The sequence below is a fragment of the Mandrillus leucophaeus genome, unplaced genomic scaffold, assembly GCF_000951045.1.
Source record: "Mandrillus leucophaeus isolate KB7577 unplaced genomic scaffold, Mleu.le_1.0 Scaffold199, whole genome shotgun sequence".
NCBI lineage: Eukaryota > Metazoa > Chordata > Mammalia > Primates > Cercopithecidae > Mandrillus > Mandrillus leucophaeus.
The window spans coordinates 891,048-904,148 of NW_012102020.1; the positions used below are offsets into that span (position 1 = coordinate 891,048).

A 13,101-nucleotide genomic window follows, 5' to 3' on the forward strand; every position below is an offset into this window, starting at 1 on the left:
TTGAACCTGGGAGGCGGAGGTTGCAGTGAGCCGAGGTCACGCCACTGCACTCTAGCCTGGGCGACAGAGTGAGACTCCATCTCAAAAAATATATATATATAAAAATATATATATATAAAATATATGCATAATATATAAATGATATCAAATATGTATTATATTACATTGTATAATAGAAACATTAAACATTATATTAAAAGGATATAATTTATATAAATATGATTATATGTACTGTAATATACATTAAATCAGGGGTGTGGTTATCCTGGCCAATAGCCACTTGGTAAAAGAATGGCTAACACTAACTTTCTTCCCAGACTAGTTCAACAGTGACCCCTTCTGGCCGTTTGGTTAATATGTCAGCCTGGGTTTGCCAAAGGCGGGATGGAATGGTGGCCAGTTGAGACGTTGGTAGGCTGGGGAAGCACTGGAGAGAGCAAGAGGAGCATCTGGGATTGGTCTGAGAAAAGGTTCAGTGATCTACTTGGCCTAACCTAGGATGATTAGCTGTGCTGCAAGCAGCCACTTGATCAACAGCCTTCGGTGCTATTGCCGCCATCCAGGCAATGAGAAAATTTCCCTGCACTATGCTGTCTAGTAGCAAAGAAACAACAAAATAGTCTTAATTTGCATATTCTATCCCTTGTGTTTCAGGATCAAATAGTGTGAGATTGTAGCCCCTCTGGACTTATTTAGGAAAAATGGAGGTATGTTAGTTACTTCATGGACATGACTTCTGAGATACTTCAAAAAAAGATTTTTTTTTTTTTTTTTTGAGACAGAGTCTCCCTCTGTCTCCCAGGCTGGAGTGCAGTGGCGCAATCTCAGCTCACTGGAACCTCCGCCTCCCGGGTTCAAGAGATTCTCCTGCCTCAGCCTCCCGAGTAGCTGGGATTACAGGCGCCCACCACCATGCCCAGCTAATTTTTGTATTTTTAGTAGACACAGGGTTTCACCATATTAGCCAGGCTGGCCTCAACTGCTGACCTCAGGTGATCTGCCTGCCTCGGCCTCCCAAAGTGCTGGGATTACAGGCGTGAGCCACCATGCTCGGCCCAAAAATCTTTTTAATGTATTATTTTTTAATAGGCATAGAACCAATGCAGTGACTTCTGGGATATAGAAGGGGGATTATATGCTCAGATTTTGTTTTATTTTGCTTTGTCTTATTAAAAATTATCTTTTTAAAAATAATTTTTTTCTTCTTTTTTTTAGTTGACACATGGTGGCAGTAAAAATTAATTTTAATAGAGATAGGGTTTCACTGTGTTGCCCAGGCTGGTCTCAAACTCCTGGGCTCAAGCAGTCCTCCTGCCCTGGTCTCCCAAGGTGCTGGAATTACAGGTGTGAGCTCCTGTACCCAGCCTGCTTTCTCTCATAGATGAGAAAACTGAGGCATAAGGAAGTTAAGGTTACAGAGGAAGAAAGCTGATTGGAAAGCTTGAGCTATGACCTTTCTGACTCTTAAATCCGTTAAATTAATTCTTAGTTTTCCATTGGATTGGTATATTTAATGTAAAATTTTTATTTCCTGTATTATAACATCAATACAACCAGCCTGGGCTGGGCGCGGTAGCTCACGCCTGTAATCCCAGCACTTTGGGAGGTCAAGGCAGGCGGATCACTTGAGGTCAGGAGATTGAGACCAGCCTGGCTAACATGGGATACGAATATAAAAATACAAAAATTATCCCGGCATGGTGGCTTTCGCCTGTAATCCCAGTGACTTGGAAGGCTGAGGCAGGAGAATCACTTGAACCTGGGAGGCAGAGGTTGCATGAGCCTAGATCATGTCACCACCCTCCAGCTTGGGTAACAGAGCAAGACTCCGTCTCAAATAAATAAGTAAATAAATAAATACATAAAATACAGCTAGCTTGGGCAACATGTGAAACCCCATCTCTACAAAAAATATAAAAATTAGCCGGGCATGGTGGTGTGTACCTGTAGTCCCAGCTACTTAGGAGGCTGCAGTGGGAGGATCATTTGAGCCTGGGAGGTGGAGGTTTCAGTGAGCTGAGACCATGCCACTGCACTCCAGCCTAGGTGACAGAGCCAGACCCTGTTTCAAAAAATCACATCAAATGAAATCAATATATTCCCACAGTTTAATATCCATAAAGTACAAAAAGGGCATAAAGTAAAATGTCTTCCTCTCAAGACCTGTCTCACAGCCACCTGGTGTCTCTATAACAGGCCACCAATATTACCCATTTCTGTGAATAGCTAAGTAAATTGTTTATATATCCTCCCACCTTTTAGTGGGTGTATTATGCTATATTCAATCTTCCATTGAAATGTAGGTCATTTCCTATAAACTGTACTGCAGTGAATAACGTCTGTATTTACTGTGAGAGAATTCCCAGAATTAGAATGGCTGGGCCAAAGCTATAAGCATTTGTCGTTTGTCTTTTGATAGATACGACCTAATTGCCCCTCTTGGAAGTTGCGGATACTCCTTTCAGCAGTGTATTATTTCTTGGTTTAAAATCTACTTGTTTATCAATAAAGTTTTTTGAAAACAAAACTTCATAAACCTCCTGAGAACCAATTCTCTTCTCCTTGTTTCATTGCCCTGAAGAGAGGAAGGAGATGTATCTGACCCTCAGCCTCAGTGTATCTGACCCTAAGCCTCAGTGTACCTGATCCTCAGCCTTAGTGTACCTGACCCTGAGCCTCAGTGTACCTGACCCTGAGCCTCAGTGCACCTGACCCTCAGCCTCAGTGTACCTGACCCTCAGCCTCAGTGTACCTGACCCTCAGCCTCAGTGTATCTGATTCTCAGCCTCAGCACAGTGTATCTGATGACACTTTGACCTGTCTTTCCCAAATGATGTAAATGCTTCTACTGTTATTTTCTGCTGCAGTAAAATAGCTCTTCCTTTATTCACATAAAGGGATAAGTTACATGGACTCCTTATATTTATTATTTAAAGCATGACGAACCATTATGCTGATCTCGTTTTTAATGTTTATTTGGCTTTGGAATTAGCCTTGTTCCCCAGGAAATCATTTCCTGGCTTCTAAGTTGACAGCTCTCTTATTAGTTGTGCCTGACAAGTTTGGTACAACCAGGCTACCAGAGGCAGTTAGTGCAGATGATGATGTTAAAAATCTCTTTATAGGCTGAGTATGGTGGCTCACACCTGTAATCCCAGCATTTTGGGAGGCCAAGGTGGGATTGCTTGAGTCCGGAAGTTCGAGACCAGCCTGGGCAACATGGTCTCTACAAAAAATAATTTAAAAAAAAAATTAGCTGGCATGGTGGTGTGCATCTGTGGTCCCATCTACTTCGGAGGCTGAGATGGGAGGATCACTTGAGCCCAGGAGGTCAAGGCTGCAGTGAGCTCTGATCGTACCACTGCACTCCAGCCTGGATAACAGAGTGAGACCCTGTCTCAAAAAAAAAAAACGAAAAGGTGTTTATAGTCAAGTTATTTTTCATAACCCAACCTACCCCCAAATTAGGGTGAATACCTAGAGAACATCTAAAGAAAGGAGTATGCAATGGGGCCGGGCGCGGTGGTTCACGCCTGTAATCCCAGCACTTTGGGAGGCCGAGGTGGGTGGATCACGAGGTCAGGAGATCGAGACCATCCTGGCTAACACTGTGAAACCCCATCTCTACTAAAAAAACAAAAAACAAAAAATTAGCTGGTTATGGTGGTGGGTGCCTGTAGTCTCAGCTACTCGGGAGACTGAGGTAGAATGGCATGAACCTGGAAGGCAGAGTGTGCAGTGAGCCAAGATCGCGCCACTGTACTCCAACCTGGGAGACAGCGAGACTCCACCTCAAAAAAAAAAAAAAAACGGAGTATGCAGTCATGGAACTGTCACCCAGGGCCATTTCCATTTGCCAAGTACAAGATATCGAATCAATGTATTTTTGTGGCTGGGCACAGTGGCTCACACCTGTAATCCCAGCACTTTGGGAGGCTGAGGCTGGCAGATCATTTGAGACCAGGAGTTCGAGACCAGCCTGGCCAACAAGGAAAAACCCCATCTCTGCTAAAAACACAAAAATAGCCAGACATGATGACATGCACCTGTAGTCCTAGCTACTTGGGAGGCTGAGGCAGGAGAACCACTTGAATCCAGGAGGTGGAAGGTGCAGTGAGCCGAGATCATGCCACTGTACTCCAGCCTGGGCAACAGAGTAAGACTTGGTCTCAAAAAAAAAAAAAGTATTTTTGTGATCTATTCTTTCATTTGGATTTAGGTGAGCGACCTGTGAGAGTTTATGCCGATGGAATATTTGACTTATTTCACTCTGGTCATGCCCGAGCTCTGATGCAAGCAAAGAACCTTTTCCCTAATACGTACCTCATTGTGGGAGGTAAGAAAACATTTGATGACTTCAGGTGCAGTGCAGAAAAAGATGATAGTAGAGTCTGTATTTCTCTTCTGTCTTTATAACCTGAGTACACCGGCTCTTATTTCCGTTTTTAAGTGAAGGATGTAGTACAGCCTCTCTAAAACATGAAATATATGAGGTACCAGCAACCTAAACCTGGAGAGAGGAGCTTCAAGCTCATTGACTGTGACGTCTGACATTTATCTCACTGTTTTTAGCCGAGTTTCTGCCAGTCACAGGAGCAACAATGACTTCTGTTGCCCAGTTAAAAAACATTTGCTTTAGATTTCACTTTATTATTTTGAATCAACTGGAATACAAAAGTCTGCCAAGGAAATGTCATGTGGTCCAGTCCAGTGTGAATAAAATAGGAAAACATGTTTAAGGACTTAATCGATACAGACATGCACAGCAGGTTGATTTCAGAGTCGAAGATCTTGGTCACCTGTTGTACCGTCTCTTCTCCAAAGTATGAACATACTATTTAGTGAGTGTTGCTCCTGAAGGTATACGCTGCATTAGGAAAAGCGTTGTTACCCAGGTTCAACTGCCTTTAGAAGACTTTTCTCCAGTTGGGGAAGATGGTTGCAGTCCTAAGCAGTGGGAGAAGATGGGAGAGGTCAGTGGCTGAGGAGTGGCTAAGCAAAGAGGACTCCGACCCACAGTTTATGATGTGGTGAACTCAGTTTGCAGCGATGAGCTCACACACAACTTCAAAGGCTTCACGGTGATGAATGAGAACGAGCGCTATGACGCAGTCCAGCACTGCCGTTATGTGGATGAGGTGGTGAGGAATGCGCCCTGGACCCTGACACCTGAGTTCCTGGCCGAACACCGGGTAAGAAACTGGACACATATTCCCCTTCCTTGTTCCAGAATCCCCTCAACTCTCACGACTGCTGGCACGCAGGCTGGTTTTCCACTAGCTCTGTTTGACTTCTACCTCATATGTAAGTTTCATAGGAGATGACAGTGATATTACTAGTGATAATAGTCATCCCTGACGTTTATATGGGGTTGGATGGTTTGCAAGCACTTTTACATCCATTCTATTCCATTTTCTCCCCACAACAATCCTGTGGTGTGGTTATCATTTCCACTTTACATGTGAGTAACAAGTCCTAGAGAAACCAAATAACCTGCTCCAAGTTACACCATTGGCAGAGCTGGGAATTGAACTTGTCAGTTACGAGACTTTTCCCCCCACACCACAGGCATGTCTACCCTTAGAACGTGCCAGTCTCCTGAGAAGATCCATAGCCCCAGGCGAACTCTGAAGACGGTCACATTACCAGGAAACAAGACGGATTAACATAGACTTTTATTGGCTTAAGTTTCATTTCAGGGCTTTGGTCTTAGGCTAGAAATTGGGTGGAATCAGAAACCAGGGATATTTCTCACTGTTTCTCAGTAAGTTATTATCAACCCCTTACCTCCTTTTAATTCTCCCACATTAAAGTAACAGATTTCAGCCAGGTGCAGTGGCTCATGCCTGTAATCCCAGCACTTTGGGAGACCAAGGTGGGAGGATCGCTTGAGCCCAGGAGTTCGAGACCAGCCTGGGCAACATAACGAGACCCTGTCTCTACTTTTTAAAAAAAGCCACAGGTTTCCTGCAAAAGGTGGGTATAAAAGATGAGAAGGATTGATTAGGCCAGGTTAGAGGTCCCCACGCCTGAGGAAACAGCAAGCATGTTGTCAGTTCTCTACAGGGGCGTGTGGAATGTTGTAGGTAAATTGTTGAGTGAGGCAGAAAGAATAAAGGCAGCCAAAGGGCTTCTAAAGCAATACATGGGTAGGCCTGAAGAGGGGATATTTACTGTAACTATTGAGGATTGGGACAGATCTTCTATAATTCTCTGACTTTTCTACATCAACACTTAGCAGCCAGTGGCTCCAAAAGTGGTAAGCAAGCTTATTCTCAGCATCACAGCCTGCAGGCCCACACAGAAGTATGAGGTTAGAGGAATTTCTTTTTTTTTGTTTTGTTTTTTTTTTTTTTTGAGACGGAGTCTCGCTCTGTCGCCCAGGCTGGAATGCCGTGGCGCAATCTCAGCTCACTGCAAGCTCCACCTCCCGGGTTCACGCCTTTCTCCTGCCTCAGCCTCCCGAGTAGCTGGGACTACAGGCAACCACCACCTCGCCCGGCTAGTTTTTTGTATTTTTCAGTAGAGACGGGGTTTCACTGTGGTCTTGATCTCCTGACCTTGTGATCCACCCATCTCAGCTTCCCAGAGTGCTGGGATTACAGGCGTGAGCCACCGCACCCAGCTGGTTAGAGGAATTTCTAACTCTGCTTTTCTCTTTGTTAACAGTATATACTCAACTCTAAGTTTTGCTTGTCCCATTCTTTTTTTTTTTTTTTTTTTTTTTTGAGATGGAGTCTGGCTCTGTCGCCCAGGTTGGAGTGCAGTGGCGTTATCTCAGCTCACTGCAACCTCCACCTCCCAGTTTCAGGCGATTCTCTTGCTTCAGCCTCCTGAGTAGCTGGAATTACAGGCGCCACCACCACGCCTGGCTAATTTTTTTGTATTTTTAGTAGAGACGGGGTTTCACCATGTTAACCAGGATGGTCTCAATCTCCTGACTTCGTGATCCGCCTGCCTCAGCCCCGCAAAGTGCAGGAATTACAGGCGTGAGCGACCGTGCCTGGCCTTCAGCCTCCTGTTCTTTACTCTGCTGCCTATGGATCCCTGACAAGTTGTTCATGAGTAATTGAGATGCTAGCTGAGGGTCTCTGACATAGTCCCAGTGAACATGCTTCACACTACAGTGGTCTCTGGAGGTTGGTAGAGTGATCTTAGTAATTATCAGCAAAAGGCTGGTGGCCCATTCAGGAAGGAGTAAGTGAAGTTTAGCATGTCTCTGAACAACGTTATTGATCCCCAGTGTCATTCGTCTCTTCTTGCTCTTGCAAAGGATATTCATAGTAGTAAAATGGCCGGGCGCGGTGGCTCACGCCTGTAATCCCAGCACTTTGGGAGGCCGAGTCAGGTAGATCACTTGAGGTCAGCAGTTTGTGACCAGCCTGGCCAACATGGTGAAACCCCGTCTGTACTAAAAATACAAAGATTATCCAGGCGTGGTGACATGCACCTGTAGTCCCAGCTACTCGGGAGGCTGAGGCAGAATTGCTTGAATCCAGGAGGCAGAGGCTGCAGTGAGCCGAGATCATGCCGTTGCACTCCAGCCTGGGTGACAGAGTGATACTTGGTCTCAAAAAAAAAAAAAAAGGTAGTAAAATGATAGATCCTGAGGATAAAATGTCTTTTATGGCTTTGGGTTTGTATTTCTCAGGAGTATAGATGTATCTATTCCAGTCATAGGGCTGGTGGTTGCTATTTTTATATTCCCTCTTTTCTCACGGACTGAGAGAAACCAGTTAGGAAAGAAGTAACCTCTTTCTCATACTTTTTTTTTTTTTTTTGGAGACAGTCTTGCTCTGTCACCCAGGCTGGAGTGCAGTGGTGCGGTCTCAGCTCACTGTAGCCTCTACTTTCCGGGTTCAAGCAATTCTGCCTCAGCCTCCCAAGTAGCTGGGATTACAGTCGCCGGTCCCCATGCCTGGCTTATTTTTTTGTATTTTTAGTAGAGACGGGGTTTCACTCTGTTAGCCAGGATGGTCTTAAACTCCTGACCTCGTGATCTGCCTGCCTTGGCCTCCCAAAGTGCTGGGATTACAGGTGTGAGCCACCGCGCCCGGCCTTTCTCATACTTTTAGAAACCCTTATTTGACCAAATCCTTCCAGACCCAGGACAGGGAGATTTCCTTCTTTCCTAGGCTCCACCCACTAACTGGTTCACCAGCAAACCCTCTGGCCCTGTTGACCACAGCAAGATGACTGGTGTCCAGAGTGAGGGTAACAGTTCTAGTAGACTAGGAGAAACAGCGAGAAAAGCAGCTGGCTAACTTTCTATTTATGCTCCATAAATCATTAGGTTGGGTGGTTTGTGAATAGATTGTAGCCTGACCTCTGCTTATTGTCCTTTCTCTGGGCCTGAGAACATTGACTGGGTCTTTCTGAATGGCAGTTATCGTGGGTTTTAATGATGTTTCCTTATTTTCAGATTGATTTTGTAGCCCATGATGATATCCCTTATTCATCTGCTGGAAGTGATGATGTTTATAAGCACATCAAGGAGGCAGGTGAGTGACCTGATGTGCTTCCTCACTTTAGGGGATCTCTGGGCAGCTGTAGATGTTCAGCCGTGTTGCTACTTTACAGAGGAAAATGTGTACATTAGAAATTCAACATCCTCTTTCAGGCCACATTTTGGATAAAAGGTAAAGATGAGCATAGCATTCATCAGTTCTTCATCATCAGTTCATGACATCCATCAATTCTTGGTATAAACATCTACTTTTGATATCTCTCTTAATTTCAGGAAACCCTTTCTCATATTTTTCGTAATATTAGGGCTATGTAACTCTTCTTTGCCTTACCTCTGGACTTTCATTCAGTCTTCCTTCTGTATATCAGTATCTCTCCGTTTCATTTAGTAATAACAGATTCTGCTTTTTGAGGAAAGGAAAGGAACGTTGCCCCCAGTTTCCATTTAGTCTTAATACCTGAGCTAACCAGAACCTCACAGTGTTTGTCTGTATGTGTTTCTGAGTCAGGCATGTTTGCTCCAACACAGAGGACAGAAGGTATCTCCACGTCAGACATCATCACCCGAATTGTGCGGGACTATGATGTGTATGCGAGGCGGAACCTGCAGAGGGGCTACACGGCAAAGGAGCTCAATGTCAGCTTCATCAACGTGAGTTCCAACCGCACCCCAGACTTCCCTGACTCTGTGGGATACGTATTGCCTCTCACTCCATCTTAGCTGAACTGGCTTTGCAGTTAGCTCTAATGATCACTCCCAAAAGTTCAGTGAATGAATTACCACTATGTTAACTGTTTACAAAAAGAATGAAACAGTTTCTGCCGTTACGGTCTAGTACCAACACATTGGTATAAAGCCATACAGCCAACAAAATAAATAAGAGAGTAATTTAGATAGTACAGTATTTCTGTTAATAAATTGAAAACTGTGTCTCTTAAACTTCCTTTTTCTTTTTTGGTTGGATGATCTTTTGGAAATCTCCTTAAGCCTATGAACCCTCTCCCCGTGTGGACAGTGACACACGACACACCACTTCCCCGCATAGACCTGAGTTTTAAATTTTGATTGATGAAAGCTTAAGTTTATCTTAGCTTACTATTGCCTTTTAGAAACTCTGTATATTTTACTGGGCTTGGTGGTTCATGCCTGTAATCCCAGTACTTTGGGAGGCTGAGGCGGGAGGACTGCTTGAGGCCAGGTGTTTGAGACCAATCTGGAGGCAGCATAGCGAGACCCCATCTCTAAACAAACAGACAAACAAAAAAACTCATATATATATGTATGTAGTATAGATATATTCATTCTTTTTGTAAACAGTTATATATATACTGCAGTATATATATATATACACACACACACACAACATATATATATGTAGTATTTCTTTCTTTTTGAGACAGGGTCTTGCTCTGTTGCCCAGGCTGGAGTGCAGTGGCATGATCTCGGCTCACTGTGGCCTCTGTCTCCTGGGTTCAAGTGATTCTGGTGCCTTAGCCTCCTGAATAGCAGTGATTACAGGCTTGTGCCACCACGCCTGGCTAATTTTTGTATTTTTTTTTAGCAGAGATGGGGTTTCGCCATGTTTCCCAGGCTGGTCTTGAACTCCTGGCCTCAAGCGATCAGCCCCCCTTGGCCTCCCAAAGCGCTGGGATTACAGGCATGAGCTACCGTATCTATCTGACACTATACATTTTGTACGTAAATTAGACCTCAATAAAATTAATTTAAAAAGAAGAAAGCTGCTAACTTTAATGTCTCCTACATAATCAGTTTACCATGCTCCCCCACCTGCTCCCATCTCTGTGAATTGTGCTATAAGAATGGATAAAATGATTACATCTAAATATGATTTATCTAGGCAGACAAACACTAGCTCTTGTTAATTTATTTACTATAGCTTTATTTTTTCCCATAAAAATCAGGTGTTTAAAAATTCTAAACATATTCGCTTTCCTCTTTATGATCTGGAAATTATGAGAGCACTTTTCTTTTTCTTTTTTTGAGATAGAGTAACACTCAGTCACCCAGGCCAGAGTACAGTGGCACAATCTTGGCTTACTGCAGCCTTGACCTCCGGGCTCAAGTGATCCTTCCATCTCAGCCTCCTGAGTAGCTGGGACTATGGGCACAGGCCACCATACCCAGCTAATTTTTTATATTTTTATTTTTAGTAGAGATGAGGTCTTGCTATGTTGTCTAGGCTGCTTTCGAGTTCCTGGCCTCAAGCAGTCCTCCCACCTCAGCTTCCCAAAGTGCTGGTATTACAGGCATGAGCCACTGTGCCTGGCCAAGGATACTTTTCATTTGACTAAAGACTCCCCTCCCCTCCGCCACAGGGTTTATACCGTTTTCCTTTTCTTTAGCAAAGTCGGTAGGGCCAACGAGTGTCAGCATTTCGCAGATGAGTAAACGGACCTTAAAACACGAAAGCAGCAAAAGCGAAAACACAGCTCATTAAAATAATGGAGTCAGCCAGCGACGGGAGACGCAGTTCGATGAGCGGATGAAGCGGAAGATCAGTGTTTTCTCCCTCGACCCATCGTGATGCGTTATTCTCGGCAGTGTTGTGCAGGGATCTTTAGCTGCCTCTGTATCTCCCTCGATCCATCGTGATGCATTATCCTCGGCAGTGCTGTGCAGGGATCTTTAGCTGCTTCTGTATCTCCCTAGATCCACCGTGATGCGTTATTCTCGGCAGTGTTGTGCAGGGATCTTTAGCTGCCTCTGTATCTCCCTCGATCCATCGTGATGCGTTATCCTCGGCAGTGCTGTGCAGGGATCTTTAGCTGCTTCTGTATCTCCCTAGATCCACCGTGATTCGTTATTCTCGGCAGTGTTGTGCAGGGATCTTTAGCTGCCTCTGTATCTCCCTCTGGAATGAGGTTTGGGTCATGCTGGGCATGTTTATGTTCCAAGTTTATGTTTTATCTTTAAAACTCTGACTTTATTTGGCTACCTGCCTGTGACTGGGTATAGCCTATATTTTTAGTTTATTCCCAAATGCCCACAATATTAGCATTACTATTTTGTGTGTGCATCCACAGCATATCTTATCTGTTATTATGCCAATGACGTGTAGGGTAGATTAAAGCAAAGCAGAATTCTAGACTGAAAACAGTGTCAGTTGAGTGCTTGAGCCATGTTTTTTTGTTCTCTTACGGTAGAGAAGTTGGGCATGAGCATTATTTCTCAAAATAGTTGTTTCTTTATCTAGGAGAAGAAATACCACTTGCAGGAGAGGGTTGACAAAGTAAAGAAGAAAGTGAAAGACGTGGAGGAAAAGTCCAAAGAATTTGTTCAGAAGGTGGAGGAAAAAAGCATTGACCTCATTCAGAAGTGGGAGGAGAAGTCCCGAGAATTCATTGGAAGTTTTCTGGAAATGTTTGGTCCGGAAGGAGCGCTGGTATGTTCTTCCCCACTGGACAGTGTAGGGAGCTCCCATGTTGTGGAAAGAATTACAGAATCATCGAGCAGAAAGGGACGTCGACAATTAAGGAGTGATCTAGTCTAGTCCCCTTATCTGGGCAGAACTATCTTTCAACTGTCCCCAGCAAGGTTTTTGAAATCTTTACAGAAAGAGGTTACACATTCTCCTAGATAATTTTGCCAGCTCTCTATCAGCCTTGAAATCTGGTGACAAGATAAGCAAAACGCCTTGCCCAGCTTTTATTTGTGGTATGATTTTAGATAGAAGGAAAGGAAAGAATAAAGAATAATAAAAAGAAAGCAGCCTCCACCCCAAGTAGCTGCAGCATGAACCCCAGGTAAGGTGGGAATTCTGTCTTTGAGGAGTAGCAGTCTTTTCAGCCAAATGAAAGATTGAGCAAGTGAGTCCCAGGTTAGATATCAGGAAGGATCTGTCTGTGAAGGTGTTTGGATGGATTAGAATAATCCTAGAACAGATTATTCGGGAAGAATGGGGAATTTCCCGGGTAATGATAGCAGGTGAGAACCGTTAAATCAGCAGTACAGCATAGACTGCCCTAGTCCCAGATGCTTCAGTGACGATTCAGTGGGATCCGCGGTATTGTCTCTGACTCTTCCTTTCGGTTTCTCCAGAAACACATGCTGAAAGAGGGGAAGGGCCGGATGCTGCAGGCCATCAGTCCAAAGCAGAGCCCCAGCAGCAGCCCCACTCGTGAGCGCTCCCCCTCCCCCTCTTTTCGATGGCCCTTCTCTGGCAAGACTTCCCCACCTTGTTCCCCAGCAAATCTCCCCAGGCACAAGGCTGCAGCCTATGATATCAGTGAGGATGAAGAAGACTAGTTTTCCTCCCTCCTTTCCTCTCCTCTCCCTCTGTCCCATTACCTTCAAAGCTCTCTGTTGAATTCCAGACTGTGACCCCAACACTAAACCTAAGGACAGCTACAAAGGAAAGACAACTGGGGCAAGAGGACCCTGGACTGGGGGAACCAGAACAGCCTGTCCTCCAGGTGACTCACTCGCCCACACGAAGGAGGGGCTGCACCTTAGAAGCCTGCTCTGCACCCGTTTACCCTCCCCGAGGGCTTTGTGTCACTGTTTGTGTTCACGTGATCTCAACAGGGAAATCGTCATTTTTATTACGTTTTTTTAAAATTAGTCTTTCAAATGTAGAACTAATGTTTTGCCCGAGGAGTGGGCAGAAGAAGGAG

At 44.5% G+C, this 13,101-nt stretch overlaps 1 protein-coding gene across 1 annotated transcript in view; it reads left to right on the top strand.

Annotated features, from left to right (window-relative positions):
- Positions 1-13,058, top strand: part of PCYT1A (phosphate cytidylyltransferase 1, choline, alpha) — a 48,635-nt gene extending 35,577 nt beyond the window's left edge. Inside the window, exons 4-9 of the mRNA XM_011978703.1 lie at positions 4,220-4,336; positions 5,041-5,192; positions 8,423-8,501; positions 8,976-9,118; positions 11,682-11,870; positions 12,527-13,058. Of these exons, the coding sequence (XP_011834093.1) occupies positions 4,220-4,336; positions 5,041-5,192; positions 8,423-8,501; positions 8,976-9,118; positions 11,682-11,870; positions 12,527-12,733 (887 nt within the window). The 3' untranslated portion in view covers positions 12,734-13,058. The remainder of the gene's footprint in view (positions 1-4,219; positions 4,337-5,040; positions 5,193-8,422; positions 8,502-8,975; positions 9,119-11,681; positions 11,871-12,526) is intronic.
- Positions 13,059-13,101: the final 43 nt, after the last annotated feature.